The 22837-nt window shown below is 36.2% G+C and overlaps 2 protein-coding genes across 4 annotated transcripts in view; one reads left to right on the plus strand and one right to left on the minus strand.

Moving 5' to 3' along the window:
• The window catches only part of IFT80 (intraflagellar transport 80), a 153525-nt gene extending 148919 nt beyond the window's left edge, over positions 1 to 4606 (minus strand). The window contains exon 1 of the mRNA XM_030822766.1: positions 4424 to 4606. The gene's annotated coding sequence lies outside the window, so the exon portion shown is untranslated. The remainder of the gene's footprint in view (positions 1 to 4423) is intronic.
• A 349-nt stretch (positions 4607 to 4955) lies between these two features.
• The window catches only part of SMC4 (structural maintenance of chromosomes 4), a 35163-nt gene continuing 17281 nt past the window's right edge, over positions 4956 to 22837 (plus strand). Inside the window, exons 1-10 of one of the 3 annotated variants that reach the window (XM_003256372.4) lie at positions 4956 to 5129; positions 6195 to 6335; positions 7277 to 7455; positions 8070 to 8261; positions 9741 to 9917; positions 17108 to 17272; positions 17514 to 17641; positions 18647 to 18787; positions 19544 to 19694; positions 21405 to 21569. In XM_003256372.4, coding sequence (XP_003256420.2) covers positions 6200 to 6335; positions 7277 to 7455; positions 8070 to 8261; positions 9741 to 9917; positions 17108 to 17272; positions 17514 to 17641; positions 18647 to 18787; positions 19544 to 19694; positions 21405 to 21569 — 1434 coding nt within the window. In that variant the 5' untranslated portion in view covers positions 4956 to 5129; positions 6195 to 6199. The remainder of the gene's footprint in view (positions 5130 to 6194; positions 6336 to 7276; positions 7456 to 8069; positions 8262 to 9740; positions 9918 to 17107; positions 17273 to 17513; positions 17642 to 18646; positions 18788 to 19543; positions 19695 to 21404; positions 21570 to 22837) is intronic. The other 2 variants (XM_030822767.1, XM_030822768.1) reach the window with 2 other exon arrangements.

The raw sequence follows: 22837 nt of genomic DNA on the forward strand, positions 1-22837 counted from the left end.
CGGGAGGCTGAGGCAGGAGAATCACTTGAACCCAGGAGGTGGAGGTCGCAGTGAGCCGAGATTGTGCCACTGCACTCCAGCCTGGGCGACACAGTGAGACTCCATCTCAAAAAAGAAAACAAAAACTATTTTAAAAATGAGATGAATTTGTACATGTTGATATAGAAAGATGTCTATGTTAAATGACAAAAGCAAGGTATACAGCTGTATTATACGATTCAATTCCTTTTGTGAAAATAAAAAGTGAGATATATTTAAGCTGGTGGATACCAAAACATTTTCTGGGAAGATATGCAAGACACTTAATAATGAGAGACCCCTAAAAGGGTGGGGGCACTGGAATGAGAAGGAAAGCTTTAAATTCTGATTTTATATGTTTCTGTTCTGTTTGAAGTTTTTAACAATGCTCACAGTATTTTTTAATCTATCCACTTATATATTTAATATAGGATTATCTGAGTGAAAGGATTATGACCCAATTTTTATGCATTTCTGCATTTCTATAAAACCCTGATAAATGATATTTTTATAAGATCACCATTCTCCACACTTGAATTCCTTCTTATTAAAACTCTCACCTGGCTAATTCTCATGAAGATACTATACTTTGTTTTCTTTCTTACGTAAAATGAGGCTAATAATACCTACCTGACAAATTAGTTATGATGATTAAATGAGATAAAGTATGTAAAGTGTCCAGTACAGTACCCAATACATAGTAAGCACTTAATAAATGTTAGTAATTCCAGTGAAAGTTGTTTTTTCACCCTGCATATATATAGTCACTCTTTTCCTACCTAAAAAGAATTTCTCTTCGGAACAACCACTTCCTCACTGTTAGCCCATGTGGCATGAGGCCCAGACTTAAGCCAATTAGAGCATTCCATTCCCTTTGCACAGACTGTTTCACAGGTGGCCCCGGACTTTTATTCAAATCAATGCTGGGGAAGAGAAACTCTCATTGCCCCTTGGATTTAAATTTTAGAAGATATGAGGCTGGAGTTGCTGTAGCTATCTTACCACAGCAAGGGGAGAGCCTAAAGGTGCTAGAGGCCATCATATAGAACCTGAAAATACTGCCAACACAATGGAATTCAAAGCAAGGAAAGAAACCAAATCCTTGTGTCTTTGTCTGAACCCTTAATCCAGTTACAGTCACCTGAATTTTTAGTTCCAGGAGACAATATTTGTTTTTTCTCAAGACAATTTGGATTGGGCTTTCTGTCACTTGTAATCAACAGGGTCCTATCCTAGATATTACTGTAATTATTTCTTCTTCTTACATTCTAAAAATGAACATTTTCTTAATATCCTTGGTCTGGTGCTAGCTTCTCTCCACTTACAATCTTAAAAAACTAACCTATTTTTAGTGTTCCAGTTATTCTTGTAACACTATCCATTTTATTTTCTCTCTTAAACCATACTCTCTACCTCTACTACTTGTTGAATATATCTTTCCAGAATTCCAACCTACAGAATAAAAACATACTTATCTTTCAAAATGATATTTCCAAAAAAGAGCTGTTCTGCCTTCTAGCTTCCTGGGTTTTTGGTGGTAAGTTATGTGGGTTTCAGTAACATTAATATACCAAGGTGCTTATATTATCAGGAGGAATATTCACTTCTATTTGCACTGTGTCTGTATCTAATTTATTAATCTTAATATTCTCTAAATATTTATAAAATACATAAATTCATATTAATTAATATCTAATTTATCTAAATATTTACAATTACAAACTTAATCTTTTAAAATATTTACTCAGAAATCTAATTTCAGCCTTTCTGAAATGTTATGACATTAGAAGGCAAACAAAACACGTATTATTAAAATGATGAAAAAACCTTGCACTTAAAGAATTGAAAATGAAGATTTTAATTCTAATTCCAATTTTTCTCTTTGAATTTATTTCTTCCTGTGGGTTATAATTTTTTTCTAATGTAAAAAGTGAGGTTTTCCTTCTAAGACTGCCTGAAATTGCAGATAGAGATTACTGGCAGATCATTTTAGACTAGGAAGATAAGACTCGGTTATAGCAATACTTTCCAAAATGATTGTAACTCAGTCTTTTCCAGGTAGGCCAGCTTCTCTTTGTAATTAAACTCTGTTAATTTCATAAGACATGTCCAAAATATTGGCAACAATCAACCAAAAGTCTTTATTTCTTGTGACTCTAATATCTTCTCAAAATTTATACTTATTCTGAATGTCTTATTTTTGTGGTATATATAAATCTCCAGATTTAAGTCTACTCTGTAGCTGTTTGTTGTTTTCTCATTATACAACCTGGTTTATGCCCCTTTTCAAAATAGTTTTCTGAGTAGGCAATGGTTGGGTTCAATTAAATTTAAGGCCATCAGTCAGTTTATTTATCAAAACTATATTTTCTGTGACTTATCGTTCTTCCTATACCTTATCACTAATTCAAGGATACACAAAGAATAGTATATGACTGACTTCAAGGGTTTATACTCTGAACCATCACAATCTACAAAAGCTATAGATTTTTTCCCCAAAATGACTCCAGATTTTTTTCCATCCTACTTAGGCACTTCTCACTTATTGTTATATAGTAACAATCTTAACTAAAGCCTAGACTGATCTCAGTTTCTTTCCCCTTTAACATACCCCACGTAACTACTGTTAATTATTCTTCCTACATTTACCAAGTCATTCCTTGGCTCAGAATTATTCTAAAAGCTGTTTCCTCCATATCATATCTAACATCCTTGACTTGGTTTTCAAGATCCTTCAGGAGCTACCCTTCCGCTAAGTTGATATCCCATTATTCACCCTTAGCATACTTTAGTAAGTTCAATGTCATAAACACAGCAAAATCAAATCCTTATGGAATATGTGCTAGATGAACAATCATAAACAGTATGATGAGACAGGTATTATATGCTAGTTTCATAAATAAATACTCTCAAGATTGACAAAGTGAGGAAACTGTCAAGCATATACCTAAAAAATGATGGAACTTGGGATTCTGTTTTCTATATTACATCTTTCCACTACATTGTGCTCTGTTCCCCCAAATACACCACTCAATTTGGTCTATACTTTTTTTTTTTTTTTTTTTTGAGACGCAGTTTCACTCTTGTTCCCAGGCTGGAGTGCAATGGCACTATCTCAGCTCACCGCAACCTCCGCCTCCCGCGTTCAAGAGATTCTCCTGCCTCAGCCTCCCTAGTAGCTGGGATTACAGGCATGCGCCATCATGCCCTGCTAATTTTTTATTTTTAGTAGAGACGGGGTTTCTCCATGTTGGTCAGGCTGGTCTCGAACTCCCAACCTCAAGTGATCCGCATAGTTGATACTTCTCCAACTCACGTTTTGTAGTGTTTTACAACCTTTGGAAATGCAAAAATTCCAGAAGCCCTCAAAGTTAATCCTTGTATCTTCTTGGTATGCTTACCAGCCAAAAAACTTTTTTCATTAAGCTTTATTTTCTGTAGTTTGTTTCATGAAAACAATAATTAGTTTTTAACTTCAAACATAAAGATATATCACGATATTGAGTCTATGCTTATTCAAAACACACCAGTCTCCCAACCTCACCAAATTCTTACAATTGGTTGGGAGGGGGGTGGCTCTCCATACCTTTTTGAGAATCACTGAATCTGACTTCATGCTCTTCGAGGGAAGAACCGTAATATATTTAGAGTGATAATGTAAATTCATTCAAAAGGCAGATTTATTGGTGATATAACATGCCAGACCCTAAGTAAGCAAAAGTTAAAGAAAAAAAAAAGGAGGCTAGTAGTTCTCAATGTCAAGTACTTAAGAGTTGTTGCATGAATACTGGAGATAGTCAAATGAGCCGGTGGCTCTTTAACAATGTAGGGAATTAGGAGCAAGTATGAGATTCTGATTATAAAGTTGTAGGAAAACTAACTTCCCAGAAAAATGCACATAGAATTATGTATACAATGTCAGGCGAGTTATGAACTCTGAAGCCCAATCACCTACCACCAGATCCACAGACCTCAGGTTAAAAATCCACTAAAACTAAGTTCTCGGGGAACAGGAATTGCCAAACTTGCTTACTAATCCTAATTATGCCTCATCCAGTGCAATGTATACAAACACTACTTAGGGAATATTTGCTGATCGATAATTTCCTCATAAAAATAACCACAACACTGGCGAGTCGTTTTTTCCATTAAAGAGCCTTTTGGTCAAATTATTTTAAAAGTCCGAAACCTTTCACTAGTAACACCAATGATCTAAAAACTAGTAACTCGAAAATCGTTATTGCGCTATTCACATGTGGACTAAGCTATCACTAATCCAGGTCTTGTTCTAGTTGTCTCTCTACTCCCTTCAAATTCAGGGCTTCCTCCTTCGCATCCCAAAAGCTACACCCAGAGCCCCGCTGCCGCCAGAGAGACAGAAAATGATGCTCCACGAAGCACACACCTTCAAAACAGGAAAGATGGGATCCAGTGAGGGCTACAACTTCCAAACTCTTTTCTCACCAGGTCCAGAGGTGAAGAGATTTACCTCAAGTTCCAGGAAAGCGGTGGCGATTGCTCTCAAATACCTGGTACCGGTTACCAACAAGCCTCCCGACCTCCCCGTCACCATAGTGACTTCCAAGAGTTACCCTCCCTTCCTCTTCCCGCGATACTTCTACGCTGCACGTCATCCGAGTGGGCCCGAGACCCCGCCTCTCGGCGAGCCCGCCCTCTTCTGAAGAGGCGTTTCTGGACCACTGAGCCCTTCCTCCAGCTGTGAGCGGAACCCTACCGTTTTTAAAAACATCTTTCAAAACTTACCACGTTGTCTTTCCAAATATTTTTAATAATAGTGCTGCTGCTGTAGACCACAGAGAAAACAATCCCTCGCTCTTCCTTTTCACTTAGTAGAAACTTCTGCGTAGGTCCCGCCAGGAGTTCGCGCATGCGCAGGAGCGACCATAAGATGGCGGTGATAATCGCCGCACTTTTTTTCAAATTAGTGGATCCCAGAAATCATTGCGCGCATTTGTAACGAATTTCCGTTCGAGTTTGTATTTTAGGCGCCATTTTCGAGTGAAGGACCCGGAGCCGAAACACCGGTAAGAGCGGGGAGGTGGGTACTACAGAACCGTCTCCAGCCTTGGTCTGAGTGGACTGTCCTGCAGGTAAAGTACTTCTCTTCCTGGTCAGGTTGTCACGCTCTTACTTCCTGCCTTGTCCGCGAGCGCCTGGAAAATAGAGGCCTTGAGCCCGAGCGGCGAAGTCCGGGCTTGAGGCTGCCGCTGGGAGATTTGTCTTGCTGTCACCCCTCCCCCCCTCGGCCGCTCCCCGGCGGCCCGGGCTCCCGCGCGCAGTTCCCGGGCGCCACTTTGCCAAGCTACTCAAACGTCTCGGGGAGGCCCCGAGCCTCGCAGATCTCTTCTTTAAAAAATCCTAGTCTCTATATGGGAAAGGGCGTCTCCCCCTACCCCTCTTTCTTCTGCCAAGGGACTAGTCACCGGGGCTCAGCCTTCGCTGGTGACCTTTCATGGTTTACTGTCCAACGGGACTACGCCCTGAGACCTGGAGAGACAAACTCTTGCCACCCCAAATTAGCAAGCGCTGCCAGCGTCCGACTTGAAGTTGCTAGTGGTTGGTCCCAGCCTTCGCCCTTCGCGGTCCGACCGCAGAGAGGAGGGAGACCTCGTTATGCCCCTGGCCGTCAACGGCGCCAGGAGCTAAAGGGCGGGCAGACGAAAGCGGGCGGCGAGTCGCCAGTTAGTCCTCACCGCTCTAGAGAGAGTTGCTAGCCACGGGATCCAGACCCTGACACGAACTCGTTTCTCCACGTCGGTGCGCTTGCATCCCTGGCCCCGAGAGCGTGGGAATGTCCGGAAATGCTGGCGTATGGGAGTTCCTTGGTTAGAAATGCGTTAGCGAATATTACACGCTTATACTATGGGCGGACGAGGGGAGAGCCTTAAAAAAAAAAATGCTAAGCAGTTGCTCAATCGTTGATTGATCCTCAGGCACGTCTAGTTTTTCCCACGTACATAGGTCTTGTTAAGAAACCAGTTCTGCCTTCTTGCCACTCGTGTCTTTCGATGGCTCCCTTCCCGAAGTCCCGCTGCCTCTAAGCGGGGTGTTAAGCGGGGCTCTCGGAAGCCGGTGGACAGAGGTTTCCCCAGGTGGGGCGGGCGCTGTGTAGCGGCCCGCGGGCTGACTTGGTCCTCGCTGTCCGCCGGCCCCAGCGACCATGCCCCGTAAAGGCACCCAGCCCTCCACTGCCCGGCGCAGAGAGGAAGGGCCGCCGCCGTCCCCTGACGGCGCCAGCAGCGACGCGGAGCCTGAGCCGCCGTCCGTCCGCACGGAGAGCCCAGCCACCGCCGCAGGTGAGTGACCCGCCGCGACTCGGCAGGAACGCGCGCTGGGGGACTGGCAGGCAAACTCGCCCAGCCGGAGGCTGGCTGGGGTTGTTGAGCGCGGGCTAGAGGCTGCGGGGTTGACGTCTGAAGGTCCGGTGTCGGTCCGGTAGAGGCTCAGGAAAGCCATTTGGCAACTTTGAGATAGGACTCCCGTGCAATTTTGGTGTAACGGCGCTGGAAGGGATGGGGGCGAGCAAACGGGTTCAGTTGTGAATTTTTGTTTGTGACCTGTGGAATGGTACAGACATCTTTATTGTATTTACGCTAAAATGGAGACGGTCAATCAAGAGAGCAAGTGGACTTTTTTCCCGGAGACAAATGAATATGACTATGTGAGCATGATGAAAAGTTTCTTGACCCTAACCTCACCTCCGTGGTCTTAGATTGCCTTTAAAGAGAAGACAATAATTTATTTGAAATCATTGTAGCTTTTGTGAGTCCAGGAGTTGGGTGACATTATTAAACCCTCGTGGCAGTGTCGCTGAAGTTCATGACTTTCCAAAATGAAGGTTCCAGGTGCTCAGCGGTACGGAGAATTGGATCTAGAGCCTTAGGATTTAACCTGTTTAGGATAGACAGCAGGAAATAGCTTTTTACGGTTTTCCCAGATTTGCTCTATGCTGTAGTGTTTTGACTCTTAAGAGGTGTAGGTGTATAGAATTTTGTGACTGGTGGCATTTCTTTCTATAATTTCTTTTTTAGTAAAACCAAGCTGAAGGTTTAATCACCCCCATGAGTTTAAGATAATAACATATTTAAGTGGAAAATATAGACTCCTAAGTTTCATAAATAACATCCCTCCATCCCCTACTTTAAAGATGGGCAGTCATTAGTTCTCGGAACTAATTGCACTAATGTAGGCTTTTCCCTCGGTTTGCCTTCCTTTTCCTTTCCTTTCACTGACTTAGAGACTGCAAGTGAGGAACTTGATAATAGAAGTTTAGAAGAGATTTTGAAAAGCATTCCTCCTCCCCCGCCTCCAGCAATGACCAATGAAGCTGGAGCTCCTCGGCTTATGATAACTCATATTGTAAACCAGAACTTCAAATCCTATGCTGGGGAGAAAATTCTGGGACCTTTCCATAAGGTATTTGTATGGAAATAACTATTTTATAACTTTTAAATAACTGTTGTAAGGTAATACGTCTTTACCAGATGTTTCAGTTTTGTAGCTCCTAAAATTAATTCACTCCTTATTTATCCTGATAGTCTTTCTCTCTCTCTCTGTCTCTCTCGCTCTCTACACACACACACACACACACACACACACACACACACGTTTCATATGATTTTAACACTGAAATTATCTTTTGTTTATCTGGTTATCTTTGGTACCTCTAGCTATAAAGTTTTCCGTTGAATGGTGTCGGTGTGTGTTTTTGTTTGAAAGAGTGTTTTCCCTTGGATAATTTTTTTTTCTTAAAGCCTTCATTGGAACCCTTAGATAATTTAACTATAAAATGAGTTTTCTAAAACGTCTGCGTTAGAATTGGAGCATTCTTATTGAATGTTGAAGCTTTTAAGAGAGGAGAACTTGATGTAAGAAAACTCAAGTTGTATGCCTGTGATTAGCAATGAGAACTTTTAAATACTTGCAGTTTTTAATTGCAAGTAAAAAAACTAACAGTTTAAGTTAAAATCAGTAGTATTAGCATGACCTTATGAACTTTTCCGTGTTTTGTTTTTGTTTTTTTAATGCAGCGCTTTTCCTGTATTATCGGGCCAAATGGCAGTGGCAAATCCAATGTTATTGATTCTATGCTTTTTGTGTTTGGCTATCGAGCACAAAAAATAAGATCTAAAAAACTCTCAGTATTAATACATAATTCTGATGAACACAAGGACATTCAGAGTTGTACAGTAGAAGTTCATTTTCAAAAGATAATTGATAAGGTAAGGGATTTTTACTGTTATTGGCAAGTTCAAGTAAGGAAAATGGACTTAAATGCATTACATATTTTATTTTTGGCTTTAAGAAGTTTGTATATAATTATAGCAGAAAGCATTGGTTTCATTACCTCTGACCGTATTTTATTTTGGGGGAGTGGTGGTGCCTGTTAAAATACTAATTTTTTAGCTAAAGAAATGAATTACAAATAGTTCATAGTAATCCTTTTTGGAATAAAAGCATTGAGCAGTTTTAGGGTCCTGAGTACTAAATAGGCATTATTTTACTATAAATATTCAGTTCATTTTTAAAGTTATATTTTGATTGCTTTAGAATAAATTGGCTAAACTTGAAAATGTTAGCAGTTGGCCGGTTTTACCATCTTCATTATTTCAATGCATTTTAACTCTAATGTTAGTGGCCCCTGAGTATCTGTGATATGAAAGAGCTTTGCTTCAGTTTGACTACTGCTGTAATTAAGTCCTTTAGAAATGGAGGAAGGACAAGCTAATGTTTGTTTTCTAGAAATAGAGACAACTATAGGTAAAATGTCTAGATTATTTACCTGTTGAGACTTTTTCTCTTCTGTTTAATAATTAATGTAGGAAATTGATTGTTCAAAAATGACTCGATGGAACCTAACAATATAGAAAACTAATTACATAATGAAATTGGGAGGTGATTTGGCTTTTGAATTTCGTTTTCCTTTTTTTTAAATACAAAAAAAATACATACTTTAATTACACAGAATCATCTATTTTAATTTGGTTTCTTTTGTGCTTTCTATTGTACAAGTTGGGTTGGGAAATAGATTGCCAGGAAATCAGATTTTATTCCATTGCCTATTAATTACATTTGATTTATCTAAATTTTAGAAGCCTTTGCTTCAGTATAACAGAACTTTTAAGGTTAAGGGAAAGTGAGTGTTAAAGTAGATTTGCAATTGATTTTTTTAAAACTGTTTAAAAGAAAATCTAGAGAATTTAGTTGTTATTTCTTTGTGATTCTTTTTACTTTAAATTAATGGCACACTCTTTACCCTCCCACACAAAAAAAACTAAACTGTATCACCCCGTTACTACCTTCCTTCCTTTTTCTTTGAATCATCATTTTAAAAAGCTGCAGCTTTTTAATCTGTCAACATGTTAATAATTTGTGTGGGTTTTGGATATGGTGGGAATCTTGTGTACCTCTTCTCAATCATAAACGTTTTTAGGCTTGTTTGGAGGTGGGTTTTTTCGTTGGCTGGTTGGTTTGGTTTCTTGATTTTTGTGATCTTTGAGAAAGGGACCAAAACAGCATGGAAAAGTATCAATTCTTTGCTAAGTTGGGTTATTAATGAGAACTACTGGCAGTTTGTGTGCATGTTCAATTGAAGTTTTTAATCCATAGAATTAGTTTCAGTATGAAATGAGTGAATTCTGAAGTAGGCCTATGACTTAATACCAACAATTGTTTTCTGGTTTTGTTTTTCCTCAAAACAGGAAGGGGATGATTATGAAGTCATTCCTAACAGTAATTTCTATGTATCCAGAACGGCCTACAGAGATAATACTTCTGTCTATCACATAAGTGGAAAGAAAAAGACATTTAAGGATGTTGGAAATCTTCTTCGAAGCCATGGAATTGACTTGGACCATAATAGATTTTTAATTTTACAGGTAAGTTTATTAAAGACTTCAAAGATTCTCTTATTCTTGTTACTTTTTTTTTCTATAAAGCTAGGTTGGATGAATCCTATATTTTTGAGGCCTTAAAGTACTGTAGCAGCACATCATGGTTTACATGCTACAGTCAAGATGCGAATCATTATTTGCTGCTCTAGAAATTTAAGGAAATTCATTCAAAACTATGTTTTCATCATCAGATGTTCATTTTGTTTGGATGAACTGACGTACTTGTTCCACTCTAGCAGCACGTAAATATTGGCGTAGTGAAATAGATATTAAACACCAATATTACTGTGCTGCTTTAGTGTGACAGGGGCATAGCAACTATTTTATCAATTGTTTGTATTTCCCTTTAAGGTAACATTTTAAATGAAATGTATTATCTTTTAATCTATCCTTTTCCTTTATTTTTGTTCTTGTTATCTCTTCTGATATATAACCAAAAAATGAAAAAATCTGTATACTTGGTGTTTGATTTACCTAAGCACCTAGTTAATTTAATCTTTGTAACATTTTGGATGGTTAACTTAACCTTTACTCAAATTGGTTTTTGTTTTGTTGAAAATGACTTACTTGGTGGAACCACTACTACTGAAAGAAAGAAACGTTGATATTACATTGTTAAGTATCACAACTGTTTAAAAGAGCAAGTCCTTTTAAAGAGATGTAAAAATTAAGTACCTGTGCCAAACTGATTTTTATTAGAAACCCTGTTTTCTTTAAGTAAAAGTATATTCTACCAGCATGGCTTGGTAAGAAAAATCGCCTATCTTTTTTCCCCGTCCTCAAAATTTAGAATTTTTCGAAAATAAATAAATAAATAAATATGGGTAAAACCATGGCTTTGTCAAGTTCCTGTTTGATTCGAGGGTGTCTTCTTTTCCTGTGTTCTATCCAGAATCACCAAAGCATAATAATAAAAGCAAAACTATTTTGTGATGCAGAAATGACTGAAATAAGTAAGGAATTTTGATTTGATGCTAAAAGTTTTGTTAGGGTGACTGAATGTTCCTAATAACAAACATAAAATATTAGCCTCTGTTTCCATTTTAGTCTTTATTCTTCGATTGTTCTTAAAAATTATTACTTTTAGACATTCATAGTATACAAGGTAAATCAGTATAATTCTAGGATAACCTTTTTAAGTATCTTTTATTACCAGGCACCAGTATATTTGCAATACTTCAACCTAAACTTATTTAAAAATTAATGTTGAGGAAATTAATTGCAGATATATTTCTAAACAAGATTTGAATTGTTAGAATGTGGCATTAAAGGATTTTGTGTGTTTTTAAAATCAAATTGAACTGTCTTATTGACTTACATAATCTAGGACTTGGTTTGGTTAATAATGGATAAAAAGTTATGTCCTTATATAATACTAAATTTGATGATGATACCAATTTGCAGGAAATCGTACTTATGTTTATCTTGTGCTTAGTCTTCTTTTACCGTCATCCTGGGATAATCAAAGTTCCACATTTATGCAAAGATTCATCAAAATACACTGCATTTTAACCCTTCTAAGGATAATTTTTTTCTCTGTACAGCATCTCTGTACATAATTCATTAATAAAGGAAGCTAATGTAATATTGTCCCAACAAAGTAATTAATTTATAAATTGTCAAATTTATATTACATTTGTGCTTCTGAAGTATATGGGATACTAAAGCCAATTTGTCCACATGATAATCTGAACCTTTTTATGTGATCTTTACAATTGTTTAAAAGACATTTCTTCCCAAATAATACCAAGGTGAATGTTCCAAGTTAACAGATTCAGTTTGACTCAATTAAATTTACAGATAAGGACCTTAGGAACTCACCTGTTAGGAATAAGAAACAGGGATTGGACTACGGTAGAACTAATAGTACCCAATTAAAACTTTGAGGGAAAGTGGCATGGTTTCTATGGATTTTTTTTTTTTTAAGTCGCTTATGAAAATCTCAGACGCCTAAGTGGCAATTTAAAGCATTTGATGGTAAGTAAAAATGTGATTTTTATTACCTTCTCTCCTACTGAATAACATCTATCTTAAAAACTGATTTGGGAGGTTGAGAAATTGGAAACAGCACCGTAGTAATCAACATCCAAGACCTAAATTATTACTTGGAATAAAACATGTAGACTATTTGGCCAGTAATAGTGATTAACAGCAAAAGTAATCTAAATTTAGTAAAAATAAACATTTATTTTTGAGATTAAAAAGAAGTTCCTAAGAGTAAAATTTTTCAGTGTTAATATATTCACTTAGCAAATTTTTCAAGTAGACATTTTTATTACTTAAATTCATTAAAAATTTCATTAATTGGCCATTCAAATGAATTCCTATTAAGGCACTATGCTAAAATGCTATAAGTAATAGTAAGATAGCTAAACCTTGTTTCTTGTCCTTAAAGACACATACATGACCTCAGAAAGTTTGTAATGATTGACCATTGTGTTTTTTATAATTGTACATTTTCTTTTATATATACCTACTTTGGGAGCCTCGGTCCCATTGTAAGTCCATACAAGTAGAGTTCTATTAGCTCTGTAGAGCATTTCTTGGGTAACTATGACTTGTAAATTAGGGGTGCTTTTGCTACATTCAGGGGTAGAAGAATGGTTAATGTTTTTACTAAAAAGTTGTATTAATGATTGCTGCCTCAGGAATATTTTTGTAAACTCAAAAGCTACAACTATTAGCACAACTTTAATTTTGTCAAAGTTTTCAACTTCATATGCTTTTGTCTTCATATTACAAAATCTAAAGTTTGAAACAAGAACCAGGCTGGGCGCATTAGTTCACGCCTATAATCCCAGCACTTTGGAAGGCTGAGGCAGGCAGATCACTTGAGCCCAGGAGTTGAGACCAACCTACGCAACATGGTGAAACTATGTCTCTACAGAAAATACAAAAATTAGCTGGGCATGGTGACACACCCCTATAGTCCCAGCTGACACACCCCTATAGTCCCAGCTGACACACCCCTATAGTCCCAGCTACTCAGGAGGCTACGGTGGGAGGACTGCTTGAACCCAGGAGGCAGAGGTTGCAGTGAGCCAACATCGTACCACTGCACTCCAGCCTGGGTGACAGACTTTGTCTCTAAATAAATAAATAATAGCCAAGTTCTTTTTTTTTTTTAATTATTTTGTAATTTGGAGATTTAATTAACCTAGGTCTGAGTTGTTGCCTACCCATCTGTTCTTTTTTCCAATGTACTTCTCTTACTTAAGCTTGTCACATAAAGTACTTGGGTTCTAGTCTCTTAGTCTGTAGAAATGAGCCTATGCTATAATATCAAAAGAAATTTTTAGTTTTTACAATAATACCTCAGTTTTCCAAAGGTGTCTGATTCAATATCCACAACTAGGGTGGAGGTGGTGGAGAGCAGCAAGGAAGCTACCTCTAACCAACCAGAAATAGATATCAAGAAGTCCAACTACTAACAGATTACTCTTTCTGTTTTATTTTAGAAAGATACTAACCTTGGTGGTTTAGTTTCTTGGCCTCTGGTAGCTTACAAAGATCAAATCAGAGTAAAATGTATTAGAGGAAGATAAAGAACACTAATTTATAGTATAGTATAATAAAAGATGCAGAAAATAAAAAGATGATCAAGATAAAAACTTAAACCCAGTAATTTTAGGCTGTTTAATTTTTATGCAAACACCCATATTTGCTGTAAGAATGATTGAAACCCTCCTTCATAGTAATTACAAGTAAAAATAAAGAGAAGAATAATTGAGGCCTTACTAGGACAACAAAACTTTGTTATAGCTATGTACTGTTTGAGTTTTCTGTAGTTTATGCTTGCTAAAATTTGAATTACATTTGAATAAGGATAAAGGACATCATACCTATTCATTCCTCTTAGATTTCTAAGCTGTATTTCGTAAATTGATTCTCAAAGAATGGTATAACTGGATCATAATATCCTTGTTTGCCACTCAAGAAACTATTCCATAAATTAAGATAACAGTGGTGGGAAAAAAGCATTTGAGACTTTGTTTCATATGCTTTAAGATACAGCAAATAGAGAACACTGGGAACTTATGACACTTTGTCAGCGTCAGATAATAGTATTGTAGCAACTTGAAACACTTTTTGTCTGTGATTGTGCCAGTCACTATTTGTGATTTGGATTGAACCTTGATATGACTTTAAATTCAGGTTGATGTTTTAAAATTATTTCTGAAATATATTGAGCTTAGTGCCCTAAATAAAGGGACTATATTCTATAATTTTACACAAGTTATGTAAGTTTTCTGAAGAAATAAGGAGGAACCCTTAGGCACAGACTGTCAGTCTACAGATTACATAGGAGATGGCACAAATGGAAGAAGGAGGAAGAAAGGAAATGGTAGCAAGTGGTAGAGCAGGCAAAGGACATCAAAGAACAGAGCAACAAGAAAAGTCCCAGGTTATCATTGTAATACCACAGTAGTCTTAATAGTCAAAGGACAAGTAAAGGCCTGTTAATAGCCTGTTGATTCAATAATGCTAATCTGATAGTATGGTAACTGGTTTAAAAAAGAGCAATACAGTGTAATAATCTTAAGACTGAATGTTATATAGGATTTGAGATGTAACTATTTCGCTTTGTAAATATCCTGCCTTTTAAAAAAAAAAATGCTCAACTCTATTAGAGGAAATCATAGCTGTATCTTTCATTTTATTTGGAGAGAGAGGAACAAACAACCAAAAATAAGCAACCATTGTTATTTACCCAAAGCTAAGCTGTTTCTTAATAGCTGTACTCTCTCTCTTCAATAAGTAATTTGCCAGGAGAAATACGATGTTTTTAAGGAATATTTTTTTTCAGCGTAAACTGTTACACTGAATCCCACCTTTTAGCTATCTGAAAAATGTATACTTAAATAATACATTATGGCTATTTGACTCAAATGTAAGTTCTTTTGGGATGGTTTTTCGTTTTCTTAAGTGTTCAGATATTCTCCTTGAATTGGGTAGAATATTAATTGTCAGATATTGTTTGTTATTTGGATGATAAACACTAACCCACGGGATTTAAACTACAACTTCTAGACTAGGCATGGTGGTTCATGCCCTTAATCCCAGCATTTTGGGAGGCTGAGGCAAAAGGATCTCTTGAGTCCAGGAGTTCGAGACCAGCCTGGGCAACATAGAGGGACCACCATCTGTACAAAAAAAAATTTTTTTTTTTTTAAAGATTAGCTGGGTGTGGTGGTGTGCATTTGTAGTCCCGGCTACTTGGGACACTGAGGTGGGCGGATTGCTTGAGTCTGGAAGGTCAAGGCTGCAGTGAGCTGAGACTACACCACTGTACTCCAGCTTAGGTGATAGAACAAGACCCTGTCTCAAAAAAATAATAAATGAGTGAACAAACAAACTGCAGCCTCTAGATCAGTGGTTCTCAGCTGACAGTAATGCTGCCCCCCTTCCCATAGGACATTCAGTAACGTCTGAAGACAGTTTTGGTTGTTACAGCTAGGTAGAAGGGGGGATGCTACTGGCATCTAGTGGGTAAAGGTTAGAAATGCTATTAAAGCATCTTATAATGTCCAGCATAGCTCACCACAACAAAGAATATCCAGCCCAAAATGTCAGTAGTGCCACTGTTCATAAACCTTACCGTAGAGACAAACTTTGAATAAGACTCTTGGCTTCCTCAGTGACTTAACGTTCATCCTGTGTAATCCAAAGGTTTGGGCATTTTTCCAGGCTTCAATCCTGTCTAAAACTTAAACTATTGCTGCAAACATTTAGAGAGAACTAAAAGTTGAGAATAGAATAAAATACTTTATCTAAATATCTACATATTTTCACTTAACATACCGATTCATACATAATATAATGAATGTTATGGAAAATAACTTCTGGGGTAGCAGTTTTACTTTGTTTGATAATCATTGTGCTTATAGGCTGTCAAAAGTATTGAAAAGTGATGTATACAAGTAAAATTATGCCTTAATGAGTAGATTTTCAAATAAGCTGTTTTGTCCACTGTTATTAAATTGTCTACTTTTTTTGTTGAGGCTTTTGGTGAATATGATGCTCTCATTAGTAAGTTTTACCCCACATTTTTAAGGTTCACCTGTATTCACTTACGAAATGGGAATCACTAAGATATTTATATTAATAAAATTAAATTAAAAAAACAAAATATTTTTAATGTGTAATTGTTTTTGTTGACTTTTTTCATCTTAGCTATTTTGCTGAAAATAAGAGGTATATCTTTTTTCATTTGCCTGTACCTGTTCTTCCATTGTAATAGTCTAGAGTACAAACAAGCTACTTCTATAAAGTGGCAGCATTTGGCCTGAACATACTCAGACACAACTTTCTCTCCACCATCAAACTAAATGGCCGCCTGGCAGTCACCCTTGATGGTTACTTATTATGGATTTTTTTTCTCTTTTCTCTTCATAATTAAACTGCATAAATGCAAATATGTAAAGTTAATCTAAGATTTTAATTACAGTTCAAAGTTGTTATATTAGTGATTACAAACTAAAAGTTTTCTGATGTCTCATGTACCAGTACCATTAGTTTTCTCTAGTCAAGGTGGTCTGTTTGATTTCTGTTATTACCATGAGAAATAGGTAATATCCTTTTCTGTCGAAGGCTGTTGTTTTTAGAAAACTGAACATTTAAGTTTTTGACTACTTTTGAAACCTATTACTTGTTCAGGAACTCCTAAAATCCATGTTTGTAGAGAAAGTTGGTAATACTACTTTGGGGCAGGGTTCCTAGCACAGTTTAACCATGCAAGTGTTTTTGAAAATTATGTATTTTAGAACAGGAGCTTCAATTGTGTTATTAACAATTGATAATGTTGCCACTATAATCAGATTGCAGATTAAGTGAATGCTTTCCTAAATTTTACTTAAAGAAACAAGTTTTATTTACTTATATTGAACATTCTAGATGGGGCAATGAGTGTGTGTAAGTGGGTGTATATTACACTTTTATAAGGAATTATCTAAGGGAATATAAATTCATGTTTCATATCTCCCTATATAAAATTAAAACTCTAGGAATACCAGTGAAAATAACATTTTTATTTATACCTTATTGTTGCACTACTAACTGTACATTATTTAGATGTTTATTACTCTTGGCTTTGTTATTTAACTGTTCCCAATTCTCACTTAAGATTGATTTAGCTAAACATATACAGTGAGTATGAAATATAACTTTTTTTAAAGGGCGAAGTTGAACAAATTGCTATGATGAAACCAAAAGGCCAGACTGAACACGATGAGGGTATGCTTGAATATTTAGAAGATATAATTGGTTGTGGACGGCTAAATGAACCTATTAAAGTTTTGTGTCGGAGAGTTGAAATATTAAATGAACACAGAGGAGAGAAGGTGAATCTTCTGTAGACTTTCATTGTAAATGAGAATGTTTCATTTATGATTTAACAAATTTTACTAAGTCAGATATTCATGTTATAATACTTCATAATGAAGAAATGTTATATTGAAATTTATATGTTGACATTTAAGATGAACATTCTCCTTATTTGTTTTTATCTAATGTTTGCGTATTTTAAGTTCATATTGTACATATGAAGTGTGTATTCAGTCTTTAAACTTTTAATTTCTATAGTTAAACAGGGTAAAGATGGTGGAAAAGGAAAAGGATGCCTTAGAAGGAGAGAAAAACATAGCTATCGAATTTCTTACCTTGGAAAATGAAATATTTAGAAAAAAGAATCATGTTTGTCAATATTACATGTAAGTGCCTTGATTTATCAATTTTTATATTAGTTTTTAACCATTTAAGTCAAAGCCCTTCTCTTTTCCTAGATAAACATGAAGACTGAACTGAAAAAAAATCTCTAAACATTGTTTTGTGTGACTGGATGTGTTAGCTCATGCCTGTAATTCCAGCACTTTGGGAGGCTAAGGCAGGAGGATCACTTGAGGCTGGGAGTTCAAGACCAGCCTGGGCAACATAGCAAGACCCCATCTCTACAAGAAAAGAAATTATGTGGTGAATATATCCAATGTGAGGACTATCTGGCTGTGACACCTGTCACCCCATTGATCACCAGGGTTGAATTTATTAAATTAGGCATATTTATCAATTCATTGAAGTTGACTTTTTAGTATCCTGCTTTAAGTTGGGAGGTGGGTTCACAGGTATTTATTACCATACTCAATCCTTTTACATGTGCACTTTTTAAAATTCGTGTAATAGCAGATCTGATTTTTTTCAGCTTACAATGAACTGTTTTTTGAGACAGGGGCTCTTTCACCCAGGGTGGAGTGCAGTGTGTGATCACGGCTCACTGCAATCTCAACCTTCCGGACTCAGTTGATCCTCCCACCTCCACTTCATGAGTAGCTAGGACTACAGGGCGCACACCAACACACCTGGCTAATTATTATTGTTATTATTGTTGCTGGGATTTTTTTGTTTTTATTTTTTTTTTTGGTAGAGATGGGGTTTCGCCATGTTGCCGAAGCTGGTCTCAAACTTCTGGGTTCAGGCAGTCTACCTGCCTCAGCCTCCTAAAGTGCTGGGATTACAGGCGTCAGCCACTGCATTGGTACAATGAAACCGATTTTTGTTCCTAAATTCTAGCTTTGACCCAGGGGAATTTTCCCCTCATAGCCTAGGTAGTCATATATTGACTAGTTAATATTTTAGAAGCAGTTAATTTTACTAAAATTGTTATACAGTTTTAGAAATGGTATTTTAGGAGTTTCAATTTCTTTTTTTTTTCCTCCCTCTAGTTATGATTTGCAGAAACGAATTGCTGAAATGGAAACTCAAAAGGAAAAAATTCATGAAGATACCAAAGAAATTAATGAGAAGAGCAATATACTATCAAATGAAATGAAAGCTAAGAATAAAGATGTAAAAGATACAGAAAAGTAATAATATTTTGGGAAGTACTAAAAGTATTTAGATAATTTTATTACATGTGTATTTATATATAAAGTTATTGCTAGCACATTATGAGTGTAAGACATTTGCCAGCATGTCAAGTGGTGGCCGCCTTAGCCAGAAAAAAAAACTTGCCTTGCATCCAGTTCGTTATTACAGATCAAATTCCGCACTCTGAAGTCTTAGAACCGTGGGGATGCTACCCCCTAGTGGCATAGCACAGTAACAAACAATAAGCACTTGGCTTCACAGGTTAATCTTTTAATAGTCCAAAAATCTGATAGAGGATTATGATTTGGGTTTTTCCAGATAGATTTTTAAGGATTTTATCATGTCCCTACTTTATGCCATTTTACAATGACACTAGTATCTCTAATTATTTTTTTAAATAAAAAAATTTGTATAGTAAGTTTACTGTATAGTAACTTGTAAGTATATTCGTAAAAGGTAAAAACAAAATTTTACTCCTATGGTAAAATTTTTATATACCTAGACATTGTAGTCACTGGAAAATGTGTTATTTTCCCTCCAACTTAGGCAAAATAGCTGTCATAATCACAAATACAGGTGCTTCTTCAACTATGGGGAGAGGGATCATCTTGGAATAAGGAGAGTTTTAGGATCCTGCCTTATTAAGAGCCTGGACATATTTATAGAGGAAGTGTACCAGGTAGGAAATATAACATGGTTTTAAAATATCTGCACATTCAAAATAATGACTTAAAATATATTTGCTTTGCTAGGAAACTGAATAAAATTACAAAATTTATTGAGGAAAATAAAGAAAAATTCACACAGCTAGATTTGGAAGATGTTCAAGTTAGAGAAAAATTAAAACATGCAACGAGTAAAGCCAAAAAACTGGAGAAACAACTTCAAAAAGATAAAGAAAAGGTAGGTGTTAGAAAAAAATTCTTAAAATTTCATGCCTGAATATCATATCTAGTTTTCACGGATGTGTTTGCCCCTTATTGCCTAAGAGAATGAATTAGTATTCTAAATGTTGTTTTAAGGTTTGTCTCTGAACATGATTTTACCCCTTCAAGGGAAGGCTTGCTTCCACTGACTTTATTTTGCAGGAGGTTTTTTGTTTGGTTTTGGAGTTTTACAGAGATGGAGTCTTAGTCTGTTGCCCAGGCTAGCGTGCAGTGGTATGATTATAGTCTTGAACTCCTGGGCTTAAGCAATCCTACCTCAGCTTCCCAAAGTAACTTGGACTACAGGTGTGAGCCATTGCTCCTAGCTTGACTTTGAGTTTTAAAGTTTATATTACAATAATATATGTTATTGGGAAAACATTTACCAAATCAGCAATTCGATTTTGGTGTTAATTTTAATTTCTTTTTCCTAAAGTAGTAGTTTTTAAAGATATTTAAGTTAGGTATTACAGACTTAAAAATATTGCCTGTCTTCTACAAAAACTAAGCTAACAGGATCAGAGCAGGATTTCCCAAGAATTACCAATGTTGGCCAGGCATAGCGGCTTACACCTGTGTTCCCAGTGCTTTGGGCGGCCAAAGTTGGAGAATTGCTTGATAGTAAGATAGATAGTAAGATCCCATCTCTACAGAAAATCAAAAATTAGCCAGGCTCAGTGGAACATGCCTGTAAGTCCTAGCTAGTCAGGAGACTGAGGCGGCAGGAGGATGCCTTGAGTTCAAGGTTCCAGTGAATAGTGATCAAGCCACTGCATCCAGCCTGGGTGACAAAGTGAGACTGTGTCTTAAAGAGAGATAGGAAAGCTCATAATTTGGAATCTCTTCAGCTATGTTCATGTTCATAGCTCTATCATATGTAAGTAGATGTGATAGCTTAACTCCAGCCCCGCAAAAAAAAGCTTTGTTCCGTATGGTTACACAATAATTATAGATTAGGCTCTACTTTACGCTATAAGCATTTTCTAAATGTATCTACTCACAAAATACTTTCTGCGTAGCACAGCTGATAAATATGTTGAGTCAGTGTTTAAGGAAATGGCATTTTGGGAAATGTTGAACTTCACAGGTAGTAGAAAATCTGAGTAAACAAAATAACAAGGCTTTGGGGGTAACCCCAAAGACTTGACAGACTTAGCTAAGTGTAACTGTTACAGAGTCATTAGCCTTTAGGCACAGACTGCATGGATAAGTGATTATTATCAGAAGATGTTAATGGAGTAAAATATTAGCCCTATATGATGACTCTGGAAGAGTAAAGTTGTGAAAGATTTTAGGGTTGGGGAGATGGTAAAGATAATTTGTAGTAAGTTATGATATACCAGGAAGGATAGTTTAGAAAATTCCATGTGGTCAGAGCATATTTATAGCTAAAGAAGAATAATTACAACCTGAAATCAGGAGAGAAGGATGAGAGACCTAAGGCCCTGCCAGAGAGAATTTTCCTTCATAAGAAGTCAGGTGTTTGTAGTTGTTTTACTATTAGATTGAGAGAATATAGGAATTACAGTGAATAGTCGGGAAAATATTTGTTAAAGCTAGCTAATTTAACTCTGATTATGAAGAAAAGAACTAGAAGGCCCTGAGAAATGCCTTTAAATAAGTCAAATATTGATAGTATTGGGTAACATAAAGATGTATGCGCCTATAACTTGTTTTATAATCTCAGGTTGAAGAATTTAAAAGTATACCTGCCAAGAGTAACAATATTATTAATGAAACAACAACCAGAAACAATGCCCTCGAGAAGGAAAAAGAGAAAGAAGAAAAAAAATTAAAGGAAGTTATGGATAGCCTTAAACAGGAAACACAAGGGCTTCAGAAAGAAAAAGAAGTAAGATTTTTTTTTTATCAGTGTTTATTTTGGTAGCCTTTTTTTTTTTTTTTAAACTTAAAGATTATTTTTTCAAAAATACTGAAACCTGAACTGGTAAGTTTGGACTTCTAATGTCCAACATTCCTAAAACTAGTCAACCTAGACTTAGATGACTATTCTTTTGATTCCTGCTGTCCTGTTTTTTAAAAAGTTTACTGAATGAGAGTTTGTAGTAGTAGCAGAAGGTGTGATGTCAAATACAGTACCTTGATTATTATATATGCCACTCCTAAGCCTGTTGAATCATCATATTTTGTTGCCACCTGTGAAACCTGGAGCCACACTAAGCACAGGTTAATGTTTCCTTTCTTTTTGCTTCTATAGCTCTTGTGTAATAGTTAAAAGCTGTGGCTCTTGTTTCAGTTATTGGTTCAAATCCTAGGTCAATCACTTACTGTCTCTGTTCTTGTGCCGGTTGTCTTATCTCCAAGTCATCTTTCTTAAAATGAGAAAGAAAATGTCTACTTTGTAAAAATAAAGAATAAATATATCTATATAAAGTACTGAGAAAGAAATGTTAGCTATAATTTTAGCACTTTATTAATAAAACGAGAGCATGAAGTTGTCACATTGATATGTATTATCTACCCCAACAAGAGTAAGCATAAAATTATCTATCTTTGTTTATATGTACCACAGCATTTTTGACAGTGCTAAGCATGTTAAATACATATATTAATGGATAATGGTAATTGACTGCATTAAAAAGTCATGGACTTTTAATAGAGTCTGCTCTGGCGTATCGACATGTTCTAATGTCAAACTGTAAAACTTCACAGGTTAGAATACCTGTGTGATGAAGTGTCACTTAATAGAGTCTGCTTTGGAATATGGACATGTTCTAATGTCAGATTATAAAACTACAGGTTAGAATACCTGTGTGATAAAGTGTCAATAGATAATGCAGTAGCTTTCATGATGGGATACTTCATGGTTAGTGGATTTTCACTGTTTGCTTATTTAATATATATTGAGTACTCATATGCCCTGCACCCCATGTTAATGACAAAGCTAGGCCTCAAATGTCTTTATTCCTCGGCATAATGATCTATCTCACAAAGCTCTTGTGAAATCAGTTGGGAAAAGACTGTACAGTGAATATTGACAACTAGGCAACAACTGAATCTTGTCCACTTGTGAGAATTTCTTATTTCTATATACTGTGCTTATAGAATCTCCTTTCTTAAATTGAATATAAAATGTATGGTTTCATTTCAGTGTAGGTT

Source organism: Nomascus leucogenys, chromosome 11, assembly GCF_006542625.1.
Source record: "Nomascus leucogenys isolate Asia chromosome 11, Asia_NLE_v1, whole genome shotgun sequence".
Taxonomy (NCBI): domain Eukaryota; kingdom Metazoa; phylum Chordata; class Mammalia; order Primates; family Hylobatidae; genus Nomascus; species Nomascus leucogenys.